Source organism: Drosophila takahashii, chromosome 3R (assembly GCF_030179915.1).
Source record: "Drosophila takahashii strain IR98-3 E-12201 chromosome 3R, DtakHiC1v2, whole genome shotgun sequence".
Lineage (NCBI taxonomy): Eukaryota > Metazoa > Arthropoda > Insecta > Diptera > Drosophilidae > Drosophila > Drosophila takahashii.
Window position 1 is genome coordinate 37,597,707 of NC_091681.1, and position 20,565 is coordinate 37,618,271.

The window sequence follows — 20,565 nt, forward strand, 5'->3', positions numbered from 1 at the left end:
GAATCGAATCGCGAATCCAGCGAATTTCACGGTCAAGTGGAAGTGTCTCCGAGAGGCGGAAGAAAATGCCGTTTCAGGCCAAGTTGTTGCTATGTTTTCACCTGCAATCAAGTCAAGGTGCCGCCAGCTTTCCAATTACATATGCTAGATACACGGATTTGCATAAGCATCGTCGAATCGATTCCGATTCAGCAGCTGATCGATGAAGTCGACCCGTTTGTGCAGCCAAACCCAAAGCAAACCCAAACCCAAATACAAAACTGGTTACCGGAACGGAAAGACGATGAATATTGATTCGCTAGAAAGTTGAATTCGCCACTGCTGCTGCACATTAACCGATACGATTCCCTTGCAGAGAACAAACATCACGTGGCCGGGGGTGAATGCAAAAACCCAGCAAGCACGTAGACCCAACCAAACACCATACCTCACTAAAAAACTCACTCAATTCAAACGCCGAAGTAAAAACCCACTCAAAACAAACGCACGGCTGCGCCGTCGACGGCGGCAGAGATCGGGCCATGCTTTATATAAAATCAACTGAGCATATCTGTTGGAATTCATTAAACGTTTTACTGCACAGGCCGACGTACAGCGGTTCGAGATCCGAGATCCGAAATCCAAAAACCCGAGAGCTTCGAAACACGAAATATCCACCGTGTAAGACCCCAGCTTTATTCACACACCACACAGCCTTTGGATTCAGTTTTTCCTGGCTTCGCGTGCTCGTCGGTTGTCATCCATAAATAACGCACATAAAAATACAAAAAAAATATATAACAAAAAAAAGCAAACCATCAAAATAAAGCATTTACGAAACTCGAAACTTAAGAATTCACGAAACCAAAACAAAACGTAAAAAATTAATGAAATACCAAATAAATCGGTATTCGTGACAAGCAAATGAAAAGTGCCAGTGCTTAATTTAAAAATAATTTAAATATTTGTTATTAACTAATTGCAGCTTTTCACACACACGCAGCTCAATCAACCAGCAAATATGAAATTCGTAAGTATTTTTCGTTTTCGGTTTTCCCTCGTTAGCTGCAAGTTCGTTGCCTAAGTCTTTCGTTTTTCGCGACAATTGTCACAGGGTTTTTGCATCGGTCGCTAATGCCCCGTAATTGTTAACACGTTCGAGCCTCGTTTAGGCCGCAAACGAAGTCAACTATTTCGCTTTGACAGTTGCCAAATGACTCGAAACGCGGCATTGTGTTCGCTCCCCAAGAATTTTTATTTTTATTGGGGCCCTGGCACTCTAATTTATGGTCCACGGCGTCGTGTGTCAGCGGGCCATGAAAGCCAGGCCACCGCCTCTATATGTCTATATCCGAATATCCGAATCCATATAAGCCTTTCAAGTTTATGTGCATTATTTTTTGGTGACCACGAACCTACAATCGAACATCCACGTTCAAGGCGCTGAAAATTTGATGGAAATTTGAATGCGTATGGCCAAAATATGCATATTTCAGTTCGATCTTGATAGCTTGAGTTTATGATCGAGCTTGGAATGCTGCTGGAATATTTGACTTTATAAATTTCTTTTAATTTCACATAAAAGTTTGTATTTCGTAATTTTGCATTTTCACTTTCGTTTGATTACTTCAGAAAACCAGTTGATTTTTGTGATCACATTAAAATGTTATTGCTTAAAAATGTATAATGTTCCCCTTCATTTGAATATGTTTGCTCAAGTATAATTTAATTTAAAACAAACAAAAATTCTTTTCATATTTCTGGATTCTTAGTGTGATTTTATTATTTTCCTTATAGATAAATTAAAATGTTTTTTTTAATATTTATTAATATATTCTCCTTCAATTTAATATATTTGCTCAGATAAGAAGTAATTTATGTCAAACAAAAATTCTTTTAATACTTCTTTATTCTGAAGATTAATTTTATTATGTTTCTTATAGTCTATTTAAAGTTTACTAAATATTTTCAAAAACTCTTGAATTGAAATCTTTTAAATGTCCACATTAATGTTTAAAATCTTGGATATTTCCAACGCATGCTTAATCACACCAAGACCAAATATAAAACGTATTTACGTAGTCTTTTTCAAATGGGCAAATCCAAGCGGTTAATTTAGCTAATTTTCATAAACGCTACCTTATTTTCCCATCTGATATTCTGAATCATGTCACAGTTTATGGGTCAATGAAACGCGAAATTATAGCCCTGCAAAACAGATTTAATAAGAAGTCCAAAGAGTTTCCGCCCCGCAAATGGCAATCAAGTCGAGTAGCCCGCAATTACATGGGAAAACGCACGCAAAATCACAGGCGTGCGGGCAAAAAATAAAAAAATCTCAAGTTCACGATGAAGGCCGTGGAGATCTGCGATCTCAGAGGGGTTTTCGGGGATCGCAGACGGCTGGCAGACAGATCGGACAAGAAAACGAGCCGCAAAACGTGCTTGGGCATGCGTTTTGTAACTTAATTGAAAAGTGCGATACACACGCGCCAATGGCCAATGGCCAATGGCCAAGCCAAAAAGCTAAGAGCCAAAGCCAAGACCAATTGCCTGCCCGGCTGACCAACTTCTCGTTTCCAATTGCGTGTCCCAAGCCGGCTTACAAACCAAACCAAACCCAAAAACCCAAATGCAGTCATGAATGAATCAAATGAACCGAAGCTGTGCGTGGAAAATGGTTAGAAAAAAGTGTACAAGACCAGCTAAAAATCAAACTTAAACATTATAAAAATGCAAGCGTGCATTGCATTGGAAAATATGGCTCAGGCCTTATGCAATTCAGCCGTTGGGTGCTGAAAAGGGGGGCTAAAAGGGGTAAAATCCAGGTAAAACTGGCACCCTGGGAAACCGCAATCAACGTCGCTCTCAATTAGGATTCGACCATGCACACGAACAAGATTTATTAATTGCTCTCAGCCAACTCAGTTAATCGCTTTGGCTTTAGTTTTATTTTCAACCTCAGCAGATGTCCGTCCAATTCTCTCTACTTTATAAACCCACAAAGTTGCTGCCTTTTGCGTGTGGAAATTCAAATTAATTGCCATACGTACTCGTACAATTTCATGTCGCATTTTGCATTTTGTATTTTGTATTTAGTTGTCTTTGGTTTTTCGGATCTGGGTCTTTGCATTCGGTTGCGCTTGGCTTCCCCCTAATGAAGATGTCACGCCGGAAAGTGCCGATTGCCCAATGACCAAGTACGGGGACGACGACAAGTCCATAAGTCCACAAGTCCACTCCATGCATAATTACTTGTTGTGGAGCTTTTGCTTTTTGTTTGGGATTGGTTTGGTTTTGTCAGTGTCAGGCTACTTACTTTTGTTTCAAAAATCTTTATAAATATTGGGAAAATTAAAAAATTTCAGCTTCATGTTGGGATGTTATTTAGGAAGTGTTGATAAGGTTTTCAAAAAAAAAGTATCTCCTAAAATTTTCGGTTTTAAAGAAAATATCCCTCAACTTATTAAGCTTACTTCGTTATTAATTTAAAGGAAATAATAAAAATTCAAATTCATGTTAGAATATCATTAAAAGAATGTTGACAACTTCTTAAACTATATTTTTAAAGATCTCTTTTAAGTCACTTAAAATTCTATCTATTGTAGGAAATGCCCCTTTTCTCTTTAAACTGAAATTTGTATATTTTTTCGTAATTAATTTATGAACACTTAAACCTAACTAATTTAAAAAGTCTTTAAAACTAAAATATATTACTTATCAAAAAACCAGTTAAACTTATTATAATGCAATGGATTTATAATGAAATTGTATCACAGATAGTTTATTTTTCGTTGCAAGGGAAAACTTTCTAATTAAATAGATCAATGAATCCTTGATTTAGTAAAGTACTCCTAGAGTTTAGCCTTTTTCAGTATTTGAGGATCTCTAGCTTAACCTTTTCCAAGGAGAAACATTTAAGTCTGCGATGCAGTCTCTGCAGGAGTGGGACATTCCGATTCCCAATCCGAGCTGGAGACACCGCTTTCTGGGGCTCCAGGCCATGTCATTCGATATCGTCCCATCGGACAATCCGAATATTCGTAGCGGGCACAACAATTTTTATTATGCTTTTCTGTCGCTGGACGGCGATTAGCGTTGGAGTTGGAGGCATAGGATTTCGGGCTGTTGCAATCGCTCGACTGCAGATCCAGTGGGGGATTCGAATAGCCGGGGCAACCATGTGTCCATGTAGTCAGTCACTCAGTTGGCCAGTCGTCAGTCGGGTCAGTTGGAGTGCGGACTTCGGAGTGCTCATGGCAAGTGCACATGCCGCATGTACACATGTCCATGGACTGCAAACTGCCCACATGCAACTGGGCTCCGAGTTGCGAAAAGTATGGTATAGATATTCGCGGTCCATTACCATATTTATGAGGCATGTGCGTCTGTGTGTTTGGTATTTTGTCAGACTCTAAACGATACAAATTTGCCCGAGTTAGCTGCAGCTGGAAACCAGTTTGAACTTGAACCCATTTCACTGGCACAGGAAAAAGGAAAACTCAGAAAAATCAGACTAAAATTGGAATATCTCGATGTTCTCACGCTGCACGATCACCGCTGTGCAATTTGCACTTCCTAGCCAAATTGATGTTTAATAATTCAATTACAATTGACAATAGATTGGGCAACGATCAGCGGGGCAGCTGGCCACGAAGTCCAAGCGAGCAGCCAACTGACTTGACTCCATTTCCCACCTATTAAACGCAATTCAAAGTAATTTGAAGCGGCAGTCGTCGGTTGTAGTGGCTTTAGCCTTTGCTTTTCCTATAGCAGTTGTTATTTTTTTTTCTTACCAGGCAGTTGTCCGTTGGTTGCACCTACTACATCCAACACTTTGCACCGATCCAGCTTCGGACAAGCGGCGTTATTTGCGTTTTGGGAGCTCCAAGCTCTCGGCTCTCAGCTCTTAACTCTTAACTCAAGCTTCCGTGTTGAAAGTCAGCCAAATGGTTGCTCAATCGAGCATTGACCCCTCTGCCGAAAATGAGAAAAAAACCTCCACTGGGCGTTGCTATCGTTAACAAAAGATAACAATAATAACTCGTGTTCGGGGCGAGTTCAATTGTCCCGAGATCCAAATCCAATCACATTCACTTTTCCATCTGCGTGTAGTTTTCACATCAAATTAATTACGCTCAAACGGACAGAACGGACAAACTACCAGCCAGGTAAATGACAAATCGGTTAAAGTTTAAATATAAACAAGATTAATTAGCAGCTGCTCAAATGCCACCTGGATATCCATCAGCTTTTCAGGCTCTTGGCTTTTCCTCTGAGTCATGCAAATTTTAACTTCTGGACACACTCGAAATTCGTTTACCTGTTTAGGTAGCCTAGCAATAAATATAAATTATTTTATACTCAGCAGCACATTGGAAGCCAATCAAAATCTAAACGCCATTAAAAGCCAGTGCATAAATAAAAAATCTAATTGAAAATATGAAGGGAGTAGCTAAAGGAAATATGAGTAGTAAAGTGGAAAGTGTTTAAAGTAGAGCAGTTTTGGAGTCGTTTGGGTAGTGAGACCATTACAATCCATATTCGTGATCTTTAAACTGTGATAAGTGATAACCAATAAGCAATTAATAAGGTGGCAAATTGAAAGGGAATTAATGTTTTGGGTTATGATGGACTTTTAATACACTATGAAGAATTTGAAATCTAATAGATATAACAATCGAAATACAGACCTTAAAAAATTTAAATGCTTATAACTAGGACAACTTCTAGACCTTAATCATGCAATAATTTTTAGGAACTAAAATAAGGCTATTGGAAAATGTTATAATTATTTAGATTCGCATTCTAAAAAACAGGATGTCAAATTGAAAGCCCTTCATCATAATGATTAATGTGTTTTAAACTGTCAAAACAAAACAGAAAACACTTTGCAGCTTAAGACTCCTTAAGGAAAATTGGGATTACAAGTCAATTTTGTATTCAATTTCAAGTGCCACAAAAGTCGGCTGGCAGGGAGTTAGTGTGGTAAGTAAGTATATCTGCGGCATGACAGAGCTATTATACCCCGAATCCAGGGGCTATCAGCGTTTGGGGCTAACGAGACAATGTAGCTGGCGTCGTCTGTCCAAGGTGCTCCATAGTATCCACCATAGTATCCACTGCAGCTCCAAGTTGTTTGCTGATTTCTTAGCTGGCTTTTTATTTGACTTTATATGCACGCTGGCACGCTCACATGTTGCTGCACTTAATCATTGTTTGTGGGTGGGTGGGTTTTATATTTTCGCATGAGCCGCCGTTGGCCAACAGCAAAAAAAAACAGCATAAAACAGCTGAAATAGAAATAGAAAAAAATATGTGTGTTTTGAGTGCGGTTTCTGGTGCGGTTTTATAGCAGCCCAAGTCGCAAGTCACAAGTCGCCCAATTACGAAATCATATCTAAGGTCATTTGTTCGGCTAATTTGTCGGAATTTTAGTGGGTGGTGTTGGCCCAGGAAGACCGCAGGCCAGGCATTGTTCCCAATCCCACTGCCACCGCTAATTAGCCCCAATTAAAAGCCACTAAATTAGCCAAAGCGATTACTTTCAAATTCGGCAGCTGTGAGGCTGCGATCTCGCGGCATTCGCGGAATTCCAGACTAGAAACTGCCGGCTGACGACATTTTGACGGCTACATGTGTTTACATACCTTTTGCTGGCCAAATTTACTGGCCAAGATCGCCGTTTTCTGGCCAAGAGTTTCTCTGGCAGTGGCACAGACGAAGGGGAGAACCCGAACCACTGGTCAAGACAGATGGATCCAATTTGTTTAGCTCTGTTTTGAAAGCCTCCTTCGACAAAGCCGCTTGTGTCTCATTTCCGTTTAAAACATTTATGTAGGAAGTTTGATTGGTTTTACATCCATTATCAAGTGAATAACTTGTTTTGTCAGTAAATGAAAAATATATTTTATTTATTAGTAACCATTTATTATTTTTTATAAATTTGTTCATAAGCTTAAATCTTTAATTTTAATTATTAGATACTATTTACTTGAATTAAAACCAAAAATAAAAGGTTTTTTCAGTTATCTTAACAAAATAAATTATACAAATTAACGCTCCTAACTAAAATATTTTTGGTGGTTATAGGAATCTGCAATATTAGTCTTTTTAAGTTTATAAACAAATATTATTTTAAGAAGAATATGTTTTCTTAACAAAAAATGTACAATTAACGATAAGGAAATTATTGATATACACCTCGTTAAAAAAATGTCTGCAAACGAATGATTTTCATTGCGTCTCAGTTAAAATACGATTTAAACTGCAATGAATTAATGTTGTTTCCTCAGTTTAAAGTCAAAATTTGTAGAGTAATCGTCGCAAATGAATTACAGACCGATTCCAAAGCCTAATCCCCAAAACAGATCATTAGTCACTTGATTCAAGTGAGTCGAAATGACAGATTCGTAGACCCGAACTCTTGTTTTCCGTCAATATTTCCCTTAACGATCACCTGTTAAGATCACATGTTTTTGAGAACTCAGTTAAATCTCTTGAATCACTTGACTGAAACCGATTCCTGCGCCACTGTTTCAATTTGTTGGATGTGGCAATAGAGTCTTAGTTTTAGTCTCAGTTTTAGTTTCATTTTTATTTTTTTCGGCCTGACCAACAACAAGTTGAGGCACAACAACAACAAAACAACGGCGGCTGCAAACACGAATTAATTAAAACCATTTTTTTCACAAGTCGCTTTGGCTTGTTGGCAACTTTGCGACCGCCTTGTTTGCATATTTTGTGATTATTTTGCAGCATATTTTGGCTAATAGCAATTAGCATTATTGTTGCAACTTGGCCTGGACCCAGGGGGTTTTGATTTTGATCCCTCGGAAAATCGGAAAAATCGAGCAAATTCAGGCAGCCAAAAGGCGCGGCCCATTAGGCAATTAATGAGGCCTAAATAAAAAGCGTTTGTGCAAGATTTGCATTAGCAGGTTGCAAATGCAAGGCATATGTACAAAATTCATATAAGAAAATGGGTTCAAAACCCGTTCTATTAAGTCAAATTTGCCCTATGATTAAAGTCAGTCTGCCAGTCAAGTGACGGCCTTAACTAAGACGTTCGATTTGGACTGAGCACTCGGACCGAAGACAGAATGGATTTATGAACCAGTCAGCCAGACAATTTGCACAGCATGTGGCCCCCATTCCCAACCACCCCCTCCACGATATACTATCCATCCATTATCCATTACCTATTAGCATCCCAGGCAATCGTGGAGATTGGGGTCAGTGGGAAAAATAATCGCAGCCGTGATTGCTATTTAACAAATTTATCACACTTCGGCGCAGTTGTGGCGGCTCAACGTGATGTGCATTGAATGCGGTGAATAAAGTGAATAATGTGAATAAAGCGCACATTTTCCAACGGCTTTTGTGTGAGGCTTTCAAATAGTTCGAACTTTGCCTGATCGACTTAAATTTACTGTTTCTTTTGGGAGACACAAATCAGTTTGAAATCAGCTTCCTGGACCCCGCAAACTGTAATTAAGATTTTATTTTTCCTAAAAGCACATGCAATCGCAGATTAAGTGCCACATACTGGGTTGTTAAGCGAACAATTAAATATAATACGCTCACACTTTTTTTGAACCACATCCATGTCCAATTATAAACGGGAGAATGGACTCCCAACTGATATTTAAATATTTCGCAAAAAGGATCGGGTAAATGTGGTAATTAAAACCAGTGGGTAGTTAACACTTGTCGGATTGTTAGGAAATTTGGGATCTTTATAGGTTTGGTGTTTAAATACTGATTTAAGTAGTTGGATTCATTAAATTAAAATAAATTATAAAACCAGTGACAATTTGAAATACTTAAGAAAAGAAAAAGTATTAGTTAACTGTGGGTAATTATCAGTTTTTAGCTGATTAGGAAAGTGAAGACCTTTATAGGTTTATAATTAAAATAAATAATGAAACCGAAATATACTATTATTTTATTTAACTTTATTAATATAATTTTTAGCTGATTATGAAACTGAGGATCCTTGTTACCTTTTAAATACTGATTAATGTACTAGAAAATATTAAATATAATTTTATATTTCCTTAAAAATATTATCAATTAATTTCAAAAGATATTATCTCAATTTATGATAATTGATCAACAATTAGAGAGCTATTTTTAGCTTGAATGTTTCAATTTTCTTATAAGTTATAAGCCGGCAGATCAAATTGTGCCATATTTGTCATAAATTCGTCATGGGCCATTGCACCAGTTGACGTGGCAAATTGCAGAGGTTTTTTGGCCATCGAACTGCAGAACCGCAATTGAATCGGTGGCGAACTGGAACTGTTAATGGCACTCCGGCGATCTGGGTACTTGGTACTTTTGGCTTTCTGGGCTTCTGGCTTTCTGGCTCTTTGGCTCGTGCTCAAGGCGACTGCACTTGACCGGGCCGAAAGCAAAACCAAAACCATGTGGCATTCTGCGTCTTGCGTTCGGTATTTAATTGTCGGCTTATGGCATTGGCACACATTTCCACGGCTTAATTGCTTTGGCCAGCGTGTAACCAGTGCAATTGCCCCGTGCATGCCTCTCAGCCATGTGTTATATGTTCGTAGTACCCAAATACTGAAATAGTTAAATATTTCTAACCCTGTGCATTATTTTCTATCCACTTGCAGTTAGTCACCATCGCCGCCCTCTGCCTCTTTGTGGCCTTCGCCGCGGGTCAGCAATACTTTCTGGGCCAGTTCCCCAGCCGGGCTCGCTTTGGCTTCGATCCCGTGGCGCTAGCGGGACCCTCGTCGGCCACACAGGTTCGGGATCCCCGACAGAACAGAGGTGAGTTCAGGGGTTAGTTTATATATCTTTAGATTATATGGCTTACAAACAGTTTTACGGCATATTTTTATCTGTTAAACACAAATATCTACAAAATATCCCCTCTTAAATTTGTTTAACGATTTGTACATGGCAGTTAAGTTTATGTAGTAATGAAATAGTCAAATTTCTTGTAAATAGTATTTTTATTAACATTTTTTAATGATTAATTAAATCACTGAAATATCACATAATTAAGTATTATTTTTTAACGTTTTTGTTTTTATTATTCATGCATTATTTAGGTGATTAAAAAAGAAACATATTTTTGGATGATTGTTTAGAATATATAAAACTAATAAATATGAAAAACTAGTAAAAATATAAATGAAGTTAAAAATGCAGAGCTAAAAGTTCTTTAAGTGGCTAGGAGGCATAATAGTTTATATCTTTAGGTACTTAACTATATAAATATTTGTAATAAGTATTACAAATTTTTAAAAATATAGACATAACTTAAAACTGTAAGAAAAAATTCAAGAAATTTTGAAAAAGGCATCCACAACTATAAATTTTGTATTCTATCCTATACATTTCCACACTTTATACCCTATTTTTCTTACAGGACCCGTGGTCTTCCCCCCATCCCCGCCAGATGCAGTGGACGAGTCCAGCGGCGTGGTCGTCGGAGCCTCCGGATACGGTTTTGTGCCGCCCCAGCAAAGTAATGCGAACCTCTTTAAACGCACTGTCTAGAAAACAAACACGCAGAAAAGAGATAGCTGCCTAGCTCCACCATCTCGCTGACTCACCCACCCACACACACTCAAACACAAACACACTCCTAGAAGAGAAAAGCTTTATTAGTGCAATATGTAGCCGTGTTTTTGTTATTTCTTTGTTATTATTGTTTTATAATTGCCCAGTAATTTACAATCCACATTTACACACACAAATGTCTTATTCGCAGGAAAACTCTCTGGTTAAAGTAACAAATCTTCCCCACACCGAATACCAAATCTTCCCCACACAAAATACCACACCGATTACCAGTAATTAACACACACAGCACTCGAAAGCACAAACACACACACATGAATTTTGCACACCAGCACCGGAAACGGAAATGCGTCCCTCTTAGCTAATTACAGCCACCCACTAACTTGGCACCTCCCCCTCAACCTTCCCTCCCCTCTTCCCCCTTAAAATAAACTTAACATTACTTAGTTTAATTAGCTTGAAAACCCAATGTTAATTACCACTTTATTGTTTTGTATTTCTCTTATGATTTCTGCTTCTTTTTAATTTATATTTCAAATTGGAATTGTATTATGATTTTACCCTTTATTTTACCTTATTATTTACCATTATTATTTGTAACAAAAATCTAAATTTAAATTATGAATAAACCGACAAAATATTATTAAACAAAAAAAACAAGCAACACCAATTAAATTCTGTTCGCAGCATTTTTCGTTTGTCTATGCACCATTTGATTTGTATTTATGTTTTGCATATGGATAAGCACTCGAATTGCTGATCAGTGATCAGTGATCACCGTAGTGGCAATTATTTTAAGCGCACATAAAACTAGCGCCTAATTAACAGCTCCGATTCGGCTTTGAAGTGCGGCGGCACCGCGATTGGATTGGATGGCGGGAAATGGAAATGAAAATAAAGACTGAGACGAAGACGAAGACGGAACCGGGGAAACCATCGACTGTGACCACTGCCAAAACGACCTGGGCATGCTCTCGACCAGCTTCTCGCTTGGAGGAGCAGGCCGCAGAGGAACACATGTACTCCAGGTGGCTGCGGCTGACTTGCGGCCAATTGGAGGAGCGGGACAAAACGATGCGAATGCAAATGGGCAGATAAGCATAAGTTAAGGTGCCGTATCCCTTTGGGTTATCTAGTCTTGATCTTTGAAAACTAAAAGAAAAAAGAAAATAAAATCCAACCAGGAGCTTCAAGCATATTCTAAATCAGAAAAAACCCTAAAGTCACCACACAACTCTATAGATTCAGTTTCAAGAAATTTCGTAATTACTTATTCAATCAAAAGACTTAGGAAACGAACTAGAATGGCTTACTCGAGATCAGATTACATTGTGCCTTAAAAATCCTATGGAGTTATAAAAGAGTTTACGAACTGAAATAAAGTTACCATTAAATAAAAGAATAACTCTAAAGATCAAATTTCAAGAAATTTAAAAAAACGACTTAATCGAACAAAAGACTTAAGAAACAAACTAGAATATTTTTGAAGAGCTTAGATTTTATTGTGCTTTAAAAATCATCTGAAGTTAAAAAAGAGTTTATGAGCTGAAACTTGATAACGTGAAAGATCCAGTTCTATACGATTTAAATTTAAGTGCCCAACAAAAGACTTAGGAAACGAACTGGAATAATTTATTTACTGAGTTATTTTTAAAGTTATTTTTTCGACTATTTTATTAAATTCAAAATAGTTATTTAAAAAGAAATTCTGATTATATGCAAAACAGTATTCTTAACATTAAAATTTATGCGAAGTTAAGTAAAACAAAATAAAGTAACAATTTGTGTTTTTTCAATTTACAATTTTTAGAATACGTTTTTGCATATATTTCGGTGTCAAATGATTAGAAATTTATACAGAGTATATTTAAAATGTTAGGAGATGTTTTTGTAAGTAAGTGTTAAAATTTTAGTAATGTTAAACCAATTTAAGTTTTAGAACTCAAAGAGGTTAATCTCAATTACATTCATGTTCTGCAAAGGAATTTCTGTAAATGTTTTTTTTTTAATCTTAAATAGTGTTTCTTTAAACAGAGAACCAAAAGCCTAGACTGAACCAAAATAACCCTAGCTTGTAGAGAACATAGGCAGTTTCCTTAACGATCCGAGCAGAAGCCAAGGCAAAAGCAGGTGCTGGAGCAACAATTGCTATTCGCGACTCCGACTCAGACCGCAAATGGTCCCGTGCCGGATTCAAAGTGGAGTAGGAGCGGAATCTGGTCTGGCGAGGAATGGAATGGTATGGAGATAGATAGAGAGATGGAGGCAGGGAGCAGACGTCGGCCAGACGGAGTCAATGATATGCGCGACTAATGCGACTTTTGCTTTTGCATTTGCCGCATGCAAAATATGTTGGCAGTTGATTTTCGCTGTTTTTGCACAGCTTGCTCTGTTTTTGCATATCGATTTTGAGCATGCAGAAATGGGGCAACTTTTTCTACGCTATTTCGTAGGACTCATTGTACAAATGAATGGAGAGACAAATGTTTCACAATGGACGGCAGAAAGCGTAAAAAGCGTTCGCGGCAACGACGCTAAGTTGAGATAATTTTTACAATTTGACAATTTATGCACGATTGCTGGAAAAGCCTGAGAGTTTGAGACTTTAAGATTCGACAAGGACCAGGCATTGTGTAATTAACTTTGCATGGCCAAAGTTCTCTCTGCTCCCCCAAAAGCCGCAAAACCCATAAAGCCAAATGGTTACGCAGTGGGAATTCGGATTTCTGGCTTCCTGATGAGGACTGCCTGCGGCTAGGAGGCCCACTAACCCACCAACCCACAGGCCATGGTAATGGTTATAATGGTTATGGCAGCACCAATCTATAACTGAAGCCGCAGCGTAACAATTGCCCAAGACTGGCGTAGATTAATGGCAGCTCCCCCGCCCCATTCCACATTCTCCCCCCGCCCCCGTGATCCCCTCCTGATTTAGTTCCAGGCATGAATTCGAGCGGCGATTGGCCTGCAAGCAGTTGGGCAATCTCCAGCCGCAGCCACCCACCACAATTACACAAAGAAAAGTCAGTTAGTTCAAACAAAAGCTTCCTTGCAATCAGAGGCTTTGGTTCTCTAAAAGGGGGGTTATTATGGAAACACTTTTTGATATGATTCTTAAGCCTCAACTAAAGACTGAGATCATTTGCTTTCCTCTAATCAAAAAAAGAAAACAAAAGACTTAGAAAACGAACTAGATAATTTAATGCAATTTACAACTTAATGGAAATTACTTAAAATAATACTTCCCTATAATCTCGGTTATCAATGGATGATTTTATAGGAATTTTTAGTACCGAAAAAATAGGAAATATATCTTGTTTATTAAAAATATTACAAATTAAAATTATAATTATAATAAAATGATGATCACTATAATCTCGGTATTAGTGGTTGAAACAGTTTCCGTAGTACTGACAAAAAAAGAAAGGATATCTTGTTAATAAAAATCTTCAAAAACACAATTTTTTAAATGAAAATGTTTTAAAAAATATATGGACTTGTAACTCTATAACGTAGTTACCAACATTTTTCTTCCTTAAATCTTAAAAAATTTTTGTTAAATCTTCCTTTTTATTTACTGAACATTACTTTCGAGTGTTTGATTTATCAATTCAAGATCGTTATCTTTCAAGTGGTAACTTCTAATAAAAGTTAAATAGGATTTCCTCTTGATATCAAAGTGTACTTATCATTAGGCAATTAATTTTCGCAGTGTACATACCGATGGCGCAGGGGGCCGTCGCAATGGTCAAATGTGACCGACATTCTAATCAAAGTGGCTGGGCGTTGTCAGACGAACGGACGACGACGACTCGGTGGACAATCAAAATCAAAGGCGATGGCAATCGGCAATCGGCCAACGACTGTGACGTCGACTCCGTGATTGCAGTGGCGATGGTGATTGACGGAGTGAGCTTCGACCTTCGAGCCGTGTCATTGGGTGACGCCCACGCTTGGAATTCACCACTTGGCACCCGCAGCAACCACAATTAATACCCCCTGAGCCCAATAATCCCCCTCCAAGTGCACCAATATCTTACAAATCCAATAATCCAATATTAATCACGCCGCGTCGAGTGAGAAACCCAATTAAAATGCTTTTGTTTGTTTGAACAGCAGCGGCGGCTGTGGCAGTGGCGGCGACGGGGGATCCGTCAACGTACTTTAGCACCACATTCCAGACCCCCGACACCGCCTATGCGACATACAACTTCTTCGGAAGTCCCAGTCCCTACACCACGCGGTTTAGATACTTCTGAGTCCGAGGATGGAGCACAGGCCAAAGTCGAACCCCCGAGTCATGTTGTTGAGTGGTCAGTGGTCAGTGGAGCTGGCGGATGACTGACTGCAGCCGGAGAACTAGGAGCAAGAGCTGGAGACTAGAAACAATTTTCTTGTAAATAAATGTGTTAACTCTTATTAACAAATCAATAGGAAGAGCGTTTTTAAATTGAATGAGGATGTGTATTTAAATAAATCTCAACTGGATCTCTTAATTTGATTTCTTTATTAATACTTTAAAATAATATAAACACATGATTTTATTTTGACAATCAATTTAATTCTAAGATTCTAAAAAAAAACTTTTGAGTTTTACAAGTGGATTGTTTTAAAAAAAAATAACGTTCCAAATATTATTTTCGTTAAAAATTTTTGATCTTGTTTTCTGTTCCTAAAAATACGATATTTTGGCCGTCATATTGGTAAAAGTAGTCAGATCGTAATTTAGTTTCCAATCGATTTGTCTTTTTTGCAATAAAAAATATATATTTTTGTAAATCTATCAAAAAGTATAATGGATTAGTTACTTATGTTATTAGCTGCTCAAAACAGTTGTTTTTAACAAAATTACGCTCAAATAAACAAATAAAAATTCTTACTTTCCCGTTTCAAAGTTACATAATTAAAATCAAAATCAATCATTATTTTTGGGAAAAAAATTCAGCAAAATTGATAGCGAACTGAAACTTTATTAACATTTTATTGGTTCACATCAATTAAACAATAGGTGCTAAAAATAGTTAATATTTATTCACAAGTCATTCACCGATCGCATTTTTGCGCTCCACATTTGAATTTATAATTTTCAAATGAATGATTTTCCTTATTTGTTTGGTTTATTAAATAAAGTAACAATAACAATCAGGCAGCCAATCATAAAGCTATTAAAATATGATTGAAACTAACAAGACATCCACTGAAGTCCGAACTTTTTTATTTTGGAGCTGCAATTTGGATTGGCAAACAAAAGACTTGGGAAACGAACTTGAGAGAGCGTGCAGCTCGCAGCAGATCATTTGCATTGCGGCGGCCTAATTGCAACATCCCTTTGGTTTTAAGTTTTCCTTTTTTTCTATTTTTAAGCTGGGAAATTGGCAGGCAATCGGCAATCGACGATAAGGATAAGTAGGGTAAGTATTGGCCAAATCGGAGCACGCACATCGTCAGTGGCTCTGGAATGCTGCGAATTTTGCCATTGCGGGAAATCTGTACTCCATGTGCTGTGCTGTGCAACATGACATGACAGCAGCAGCAGCGCCACAATTGCATGTTATATGGCTACTCAGCTACTCAGCCATTGTATGCTAAATTACGTATACGCCCGAGCGGTCGGTTGGTCGGGGCAAAAGACAAAAGCTGGAGACCAAAGTCAAAAAGCGGGCGGTGTTAATTTCCAGTGACACTGGCGATGTTGCGACCACAGCCGCCCGTTATATTTACTTATTTATTTATTTATTTTTGTATTTCTGCGATTGTCAAAAAGCGGAAAGCCGAAAGCCCAAGCCAAAAGCCGAGAGCTGCACCGCGCACCAGTAAAAAGTTTACAATTCTCGGTCGGTTTCACAACAATGGGCAACGGATCATTAGCAATGGCATGATTCACAGCCGCAGTTAAAAAATAACCAAACGAATGTGCCTGTGGAGCCGGGCGGAAAACGCCGACTTTGTCATAATTTTATTTTTATTTGAAGTGCGGCCCAGGAACAGCGCCAGGCCAAGAGTGTTGATAACCTTGTTGACCACAAGAATTTCCAGCGAAACGACAATTTGAATGAGAGCACAGCGAAAAAATCAGATCATAATATGATATGGTGTGATATGATTTGCTCTCTTAAATATTTGTTTTACCTTATAGATGTCCTATTTTTATAAACGTTACCGATTTTTAGTAGAAATAATATAAACACTTAAAAATATAAATAATTCCTGACATTTTTGAAAGAATAAGAAAATAAAGAATTTAAATTTCAAGTTCAATGATATATTTTTATATTATTCCATTTTTTAATAAAAGTTAAAAACTGTTACAAAATGTTGCTTTGACATATTTAATAAATCACATTAAAATCTGGTAACTGGTTCACAAAACCACATGTAATTTCAGTAAATTGATGATAAATCGTCTTAATATTTCTTACTGTGTGTAAGTTCATTTTATGCTCTGACACCGCGGGCAATAAATGAAAATGAAACCGTGAAAACGAGTGTATATGACTGAGTGTGACAAATAAACAATATTGCAAGGCGGAGACATTACCCGGGGCCCCCGGGAACCAGTTACTCCTAAGGAGAAACACTCCCGTTTCCCGCCCATTCCTCGATCCAATTTCAAAGTGTCGCCTTTTGCCAGTTCCGTGAAGAAATCACGTAGCCCGAAAACCAAAAGCTTTGACCTTCAGGTGATTTGCAAGTAATGGTTTTCAGTTCAATTCCGTCTTGCAATTAGCAAATTCTATAAAGACTGCTTTGGCCGGCCAAACAGTGGCAGTAATTAACATAATTCCAAATTTACTATCACTTTTAATTGCTCTGCATTTGCGACTGTTGGCCTTTCCAAACCCACCAGCGATGAGGGATTGCTCGCAAAGCTGCTATTTGTCACATATTCCAAGGCATTCGGCAGTCACGGGCTGGGTTTTTATTGTAATGTTCTCAAAGTAACCATGGCATGGTTCAAATAACTGCCAATAACTATAACTCAAAATTAATACCTTGAAATGTTGGGCTTAGATAAGTGCTAGTTGAGAACTGGTTCATAATTCGTAAAAAATTTATATTTTAAAGTGGTTTTAAAGTCTTTTCTTTTAATTTATTTTTTTCTTTTCAGTTGTTATAAAATGGCTAGCAAATGAAATTAAGAAAAAAGTCTGGATTTTTCAGATCATAACTTTGCTTTTTTTTTGGTAAAGAAATAAATTAAATGAAAAGTTCATATTATAATTTCGATAATTTTAAATTAACGCGGTGAAACCTACAGTGTGACCATCAAGTAGCAAAGATAAAAACCCAACACTCTTTTAGCTATTTAAAAGTACATTAGATTTCGGCCCTCGCAGAATGGTCATACTACACCATACACTGCGAATATTCTAGATTTTAAGCGAATTTTTGATAATTTAAGCGAGACCAAAACAAAATAACCATGGAGCAGTGCTACAACAGAGGCTGTGGCCAACTCTTCGATCCGGCGACCAACAACGATGGTGGGTTAACTCAGTAATATCAAAGCACATGTCAGATCGGTGTTTACCCCACCTAATCTCTTCCAGAATCATGCCGGCACCATCCGGGGGATCCATTCTTCCACGACGCCTACAAGGGATGGGGCTGCTGCAACAAGAAGTCGGTGGACTTCACCGAGTTCCTCAACATCAAGGGCTGCACTTTGGCGAAGCACTCGAATGTCAAGCCTCCGGAGCCGGAGAAGCCGGTGAAGGATGAATCCGACAAGGATGAGGTCATCGAGGTGCGTGCCCCCATCCGGGAGTCTCTGCCCCGGCCGCCCATTGAAACCCCGTTGACTGTGCTCCAACCCACGGTGGCTCCCGCCTTAAAAGAGATTGTTTTTGCGGCCCAAATCCCAGTGGCCAAGAAATCCAGCGATGCCATCGAAATCGGAACCAGTTGCAAGAACAACGGCTGCACCTACTCCTTTGCGGGCACCAGCAGCGACTTTGCCGAATGCACCTACCATCCGGGAGTGCCCATCTTCCACGAGGGTTTGAAGTTCTGGTCCTGCTGCCAGAAAAGAACCTCGGACTTTGCCCAGTTCATGGCCCAAAAGGGTTGTGCCTACGGTCAGCACAAGTGGGTGAAGGAGGTGGGTTTAGAGCTCCTTGAATAGTTAACAATCAACTTAACTTTTAATCCTTTCAGAACGAGGACAAAAAGGTGGTGCAGTGCCGCTACGATTGGCACCAGACGGCCACCAATGTGGTTGTGGCCATTTATGCCAAGAAATATGACCACAGCCAGAGTCTGGTGGAGCTGAATCCCATCAGGCTGCACGTGAACTTGGTATTTCCCGAGCAGGAGAACGCCCGGTTTGATTTGGACTTGGAATTAAGAGGGGTAAGTCTATATTAAAGCCCTGCGTGAATCATTAAATTTTTGTTTTATCATAGTATGCCATGAAATTTCTGATTTGGTTAATTTAATGAATGAATGAATAATTTTTTGAATTTGCCACATTTTTTTTGTGCTTTCTTTTAAGAACAAAAAGTGGAAAATTTTTAAAAAATCAATGTTAACTGCTTAGAAATTAAAATTCATGCAGATTTAATCCCAAAATTATGGCCCTTTCTTCTTTAAAAGAAATTGTCGTTTGAATTATTTCGGAATTCATGCCATTCACTCATTTAATTCTATAAAACACAAATTTTAAATTCATTCAATTCTATTAAGCTCAAATTTCTAATTAATTCATTCATATAAAACATATAATTCAAAATAATTAATTGAATCCATTCATGCAAGGCTATATAATAGACTTCCTTGAAACATTGCTAATCCTTCTATTTCTTTAGATTGTCAATGTGAGCCAAGCCAGTGCACATATGTACGGCACAAAAGTGGAGATTACTCTGCCCAAACTGGAGCCTGGTTCCTGGTCCAACCTGAATTTCCCCAACAAAAAGCTGCCAGCGGCCAAGAAGGGCCAGGATGAAGAGAAGCCAAAGCACGAGGACAGCGACGAGGAGTTCTTCGACCTGGACGACATCAAGTCGGAGACCCACTACCGTCTCTCGGAAATGAGCTTGCAGAACCAAAATAACTTAGATTAATAAACGAGTTGGCATTTAATGTTTATATACACAATACACACGAATATGCCTTGGAGAATCTAACTTAATCATCGTCGTCCTCCGCGCCGGGCACCCAATCCTCATCGTCATCATCATCCAGATCCAATTCGCCCAGGTCCTGGAACAGAGCCTCATCAATTTTGACGCTCTCAATGCTTTCGCCCGCCTCCAAAAGGAACTTGATGTCCGAGTCGTTGAGCGTGGTGTCCAACATGAAGAGTTCGCGACCAGTTCGCTTCTTGGACACATTGTTCGTCTCCCGCTTGGCCGCAATGCCGGTGGACTCCTCGAAATCGAGCTTCCAGGTGAGGAAGGACTCCACCGTCACCCGGGTGCCCTCGAACTTCTTGCGCTCCTCCTCCTCCACTTCGCGCAGCCTCTGCTCGCGCTGCTCCTCCTGGTGGAACTTGTGCTCGTCCCAGCGCTCGTTCAGCCACTCCTGGGCGCTGCTAACCAGCGAGAAGATCATCTCCATGCCCAGATGCTCCTCGATCGTTTTTTGGAGGTGCTCCAAAAGGCGCGTTTCGAACGAGTCCTCAAAGTTCTCCGGCTCCTCGATCTCCACCACGGGTGCTCCGTCCGGATAGGTGGCTGTGTAGGTGAAGACCAGCTTGCAGCAGAGTCCGTTCTCGGGCTCCTCCGCATTGTACTCCTCCGTGGCAATGGGAATCTGGAATTTGTGGTGTGGCTCCGTGGCGAGAACTGCAATTGGAGTTTTTAGAGCTTGGCTTTTGGGGAAGTAGCATAAACTTACTCTGCATTTCGCCGCAGTATATGGAGTCCAGCGCCTCGACCTCGTTGGTCTGATCCTCCTTGTAGTTCCGGCTCATCTTGGAATTTCAATAAATTTAACAAATAAATAAGTCGCCGCTTTGTTTTGAGGTTACTGGCAGCTAACAACTGATGGCGGATGCACGGTCAGACTGCTTGACCGATTAGCTTT

At 38.9% G+C, this 20,565-nt stretch overlaps 3 protein-coding genes across 7 annotated transcripts; 2 read left to right on the top strand and 1 right to left on the bottom strand.

Moving 5' to 3' along the window:
• The first annotated feature begins 550 nt into the window (after positions 1 to 550).
• On the top strand, positions 551 to 14,954 carry LOC108070093 (uncharacterized). 5 transcript variants are annotated; one of them, XM_070217804.1, is made up of 5 exons: positions 551 to 660; positions 965 to 1,009; positions 9,618 to 9,777; positions 10,382 to 10,480; positions 14,653 to 14,950. In XM_070217804.1, exons 2-5 carry the CDS (start codon positions 1,001 to 1,003, stop codon positions 14,793 to 14,795), a joined length of 411 nt encoding a protein of 136 aa, XP_070073905.1. In that variant the 5' UTR covers positions 551 to 660; positions 965 to 1,000; the 3' UTR covers positions 14,796 to 14,950. The 5 variants fall into 5 exon arrangements, with proteins under 5 accessions (XP_070073905.1, XP_070073907.1, XP_070073906.1 ...); XM_070217805.1 differs by lacking the exon at positions 551 to 660 and adding an exon at positions 708 to 855 and having other exon boundaries at positions 14,653 to 14,951; XM_070217806.1 differs by lacking the exon at positions 551 to 660 and having other exon boundaries at positions 707 to 1,009; positions 14,656 to 14,954.
• Positions 14,955 to 17,857: 2,903 nt separating this feature from the next.
• On the top strand, positions 17,858 to 19,659 carry mora (CHORD-like protein). Its single transcript, XM_017160418.3, has 4 exons — positions 17,858 to 18,020; positions 18,087 to 18,637; positions 18,694 to 18,888; positions 19,344 to 19,659. The coding sequence occupies exons 1-4, from the start codon at positions 17,960 to 17,962 to the stop codon at positions 19,599 to 19,601; spliced, it is 1,065 nt and encodes a 354-aa protein (XP_017015907.2). The 5' UTR covers positions 17,858 to 17,959; the 3' UTR covers positions 19,602 to 19,659.
• Positions 19,593 to 20,534, bottom strand: LOC108070092 (RWD domain-containing protein 1). Its single transcript, XM_017160419.3, has 2 exons — positions 20,377 to 20,534; positions 19,593 to 20,324 (listed from the first exon to the last, which is right to left on the bottom strand). Exons 1-2 carry the CDS (start codon positions 20,450 to 20,452, stop codon positions 19,666 to 19,668), a joined length of 735 nt encoding a protein of 244 aa, XP_017015908.2. The 5' UTR covers positions 20,453 to 20,534; the 3' UTR covers positions 19,593 to 19,665.
• Positions 20,535 to 20,565: the final 31 nt, after the last annotated feature.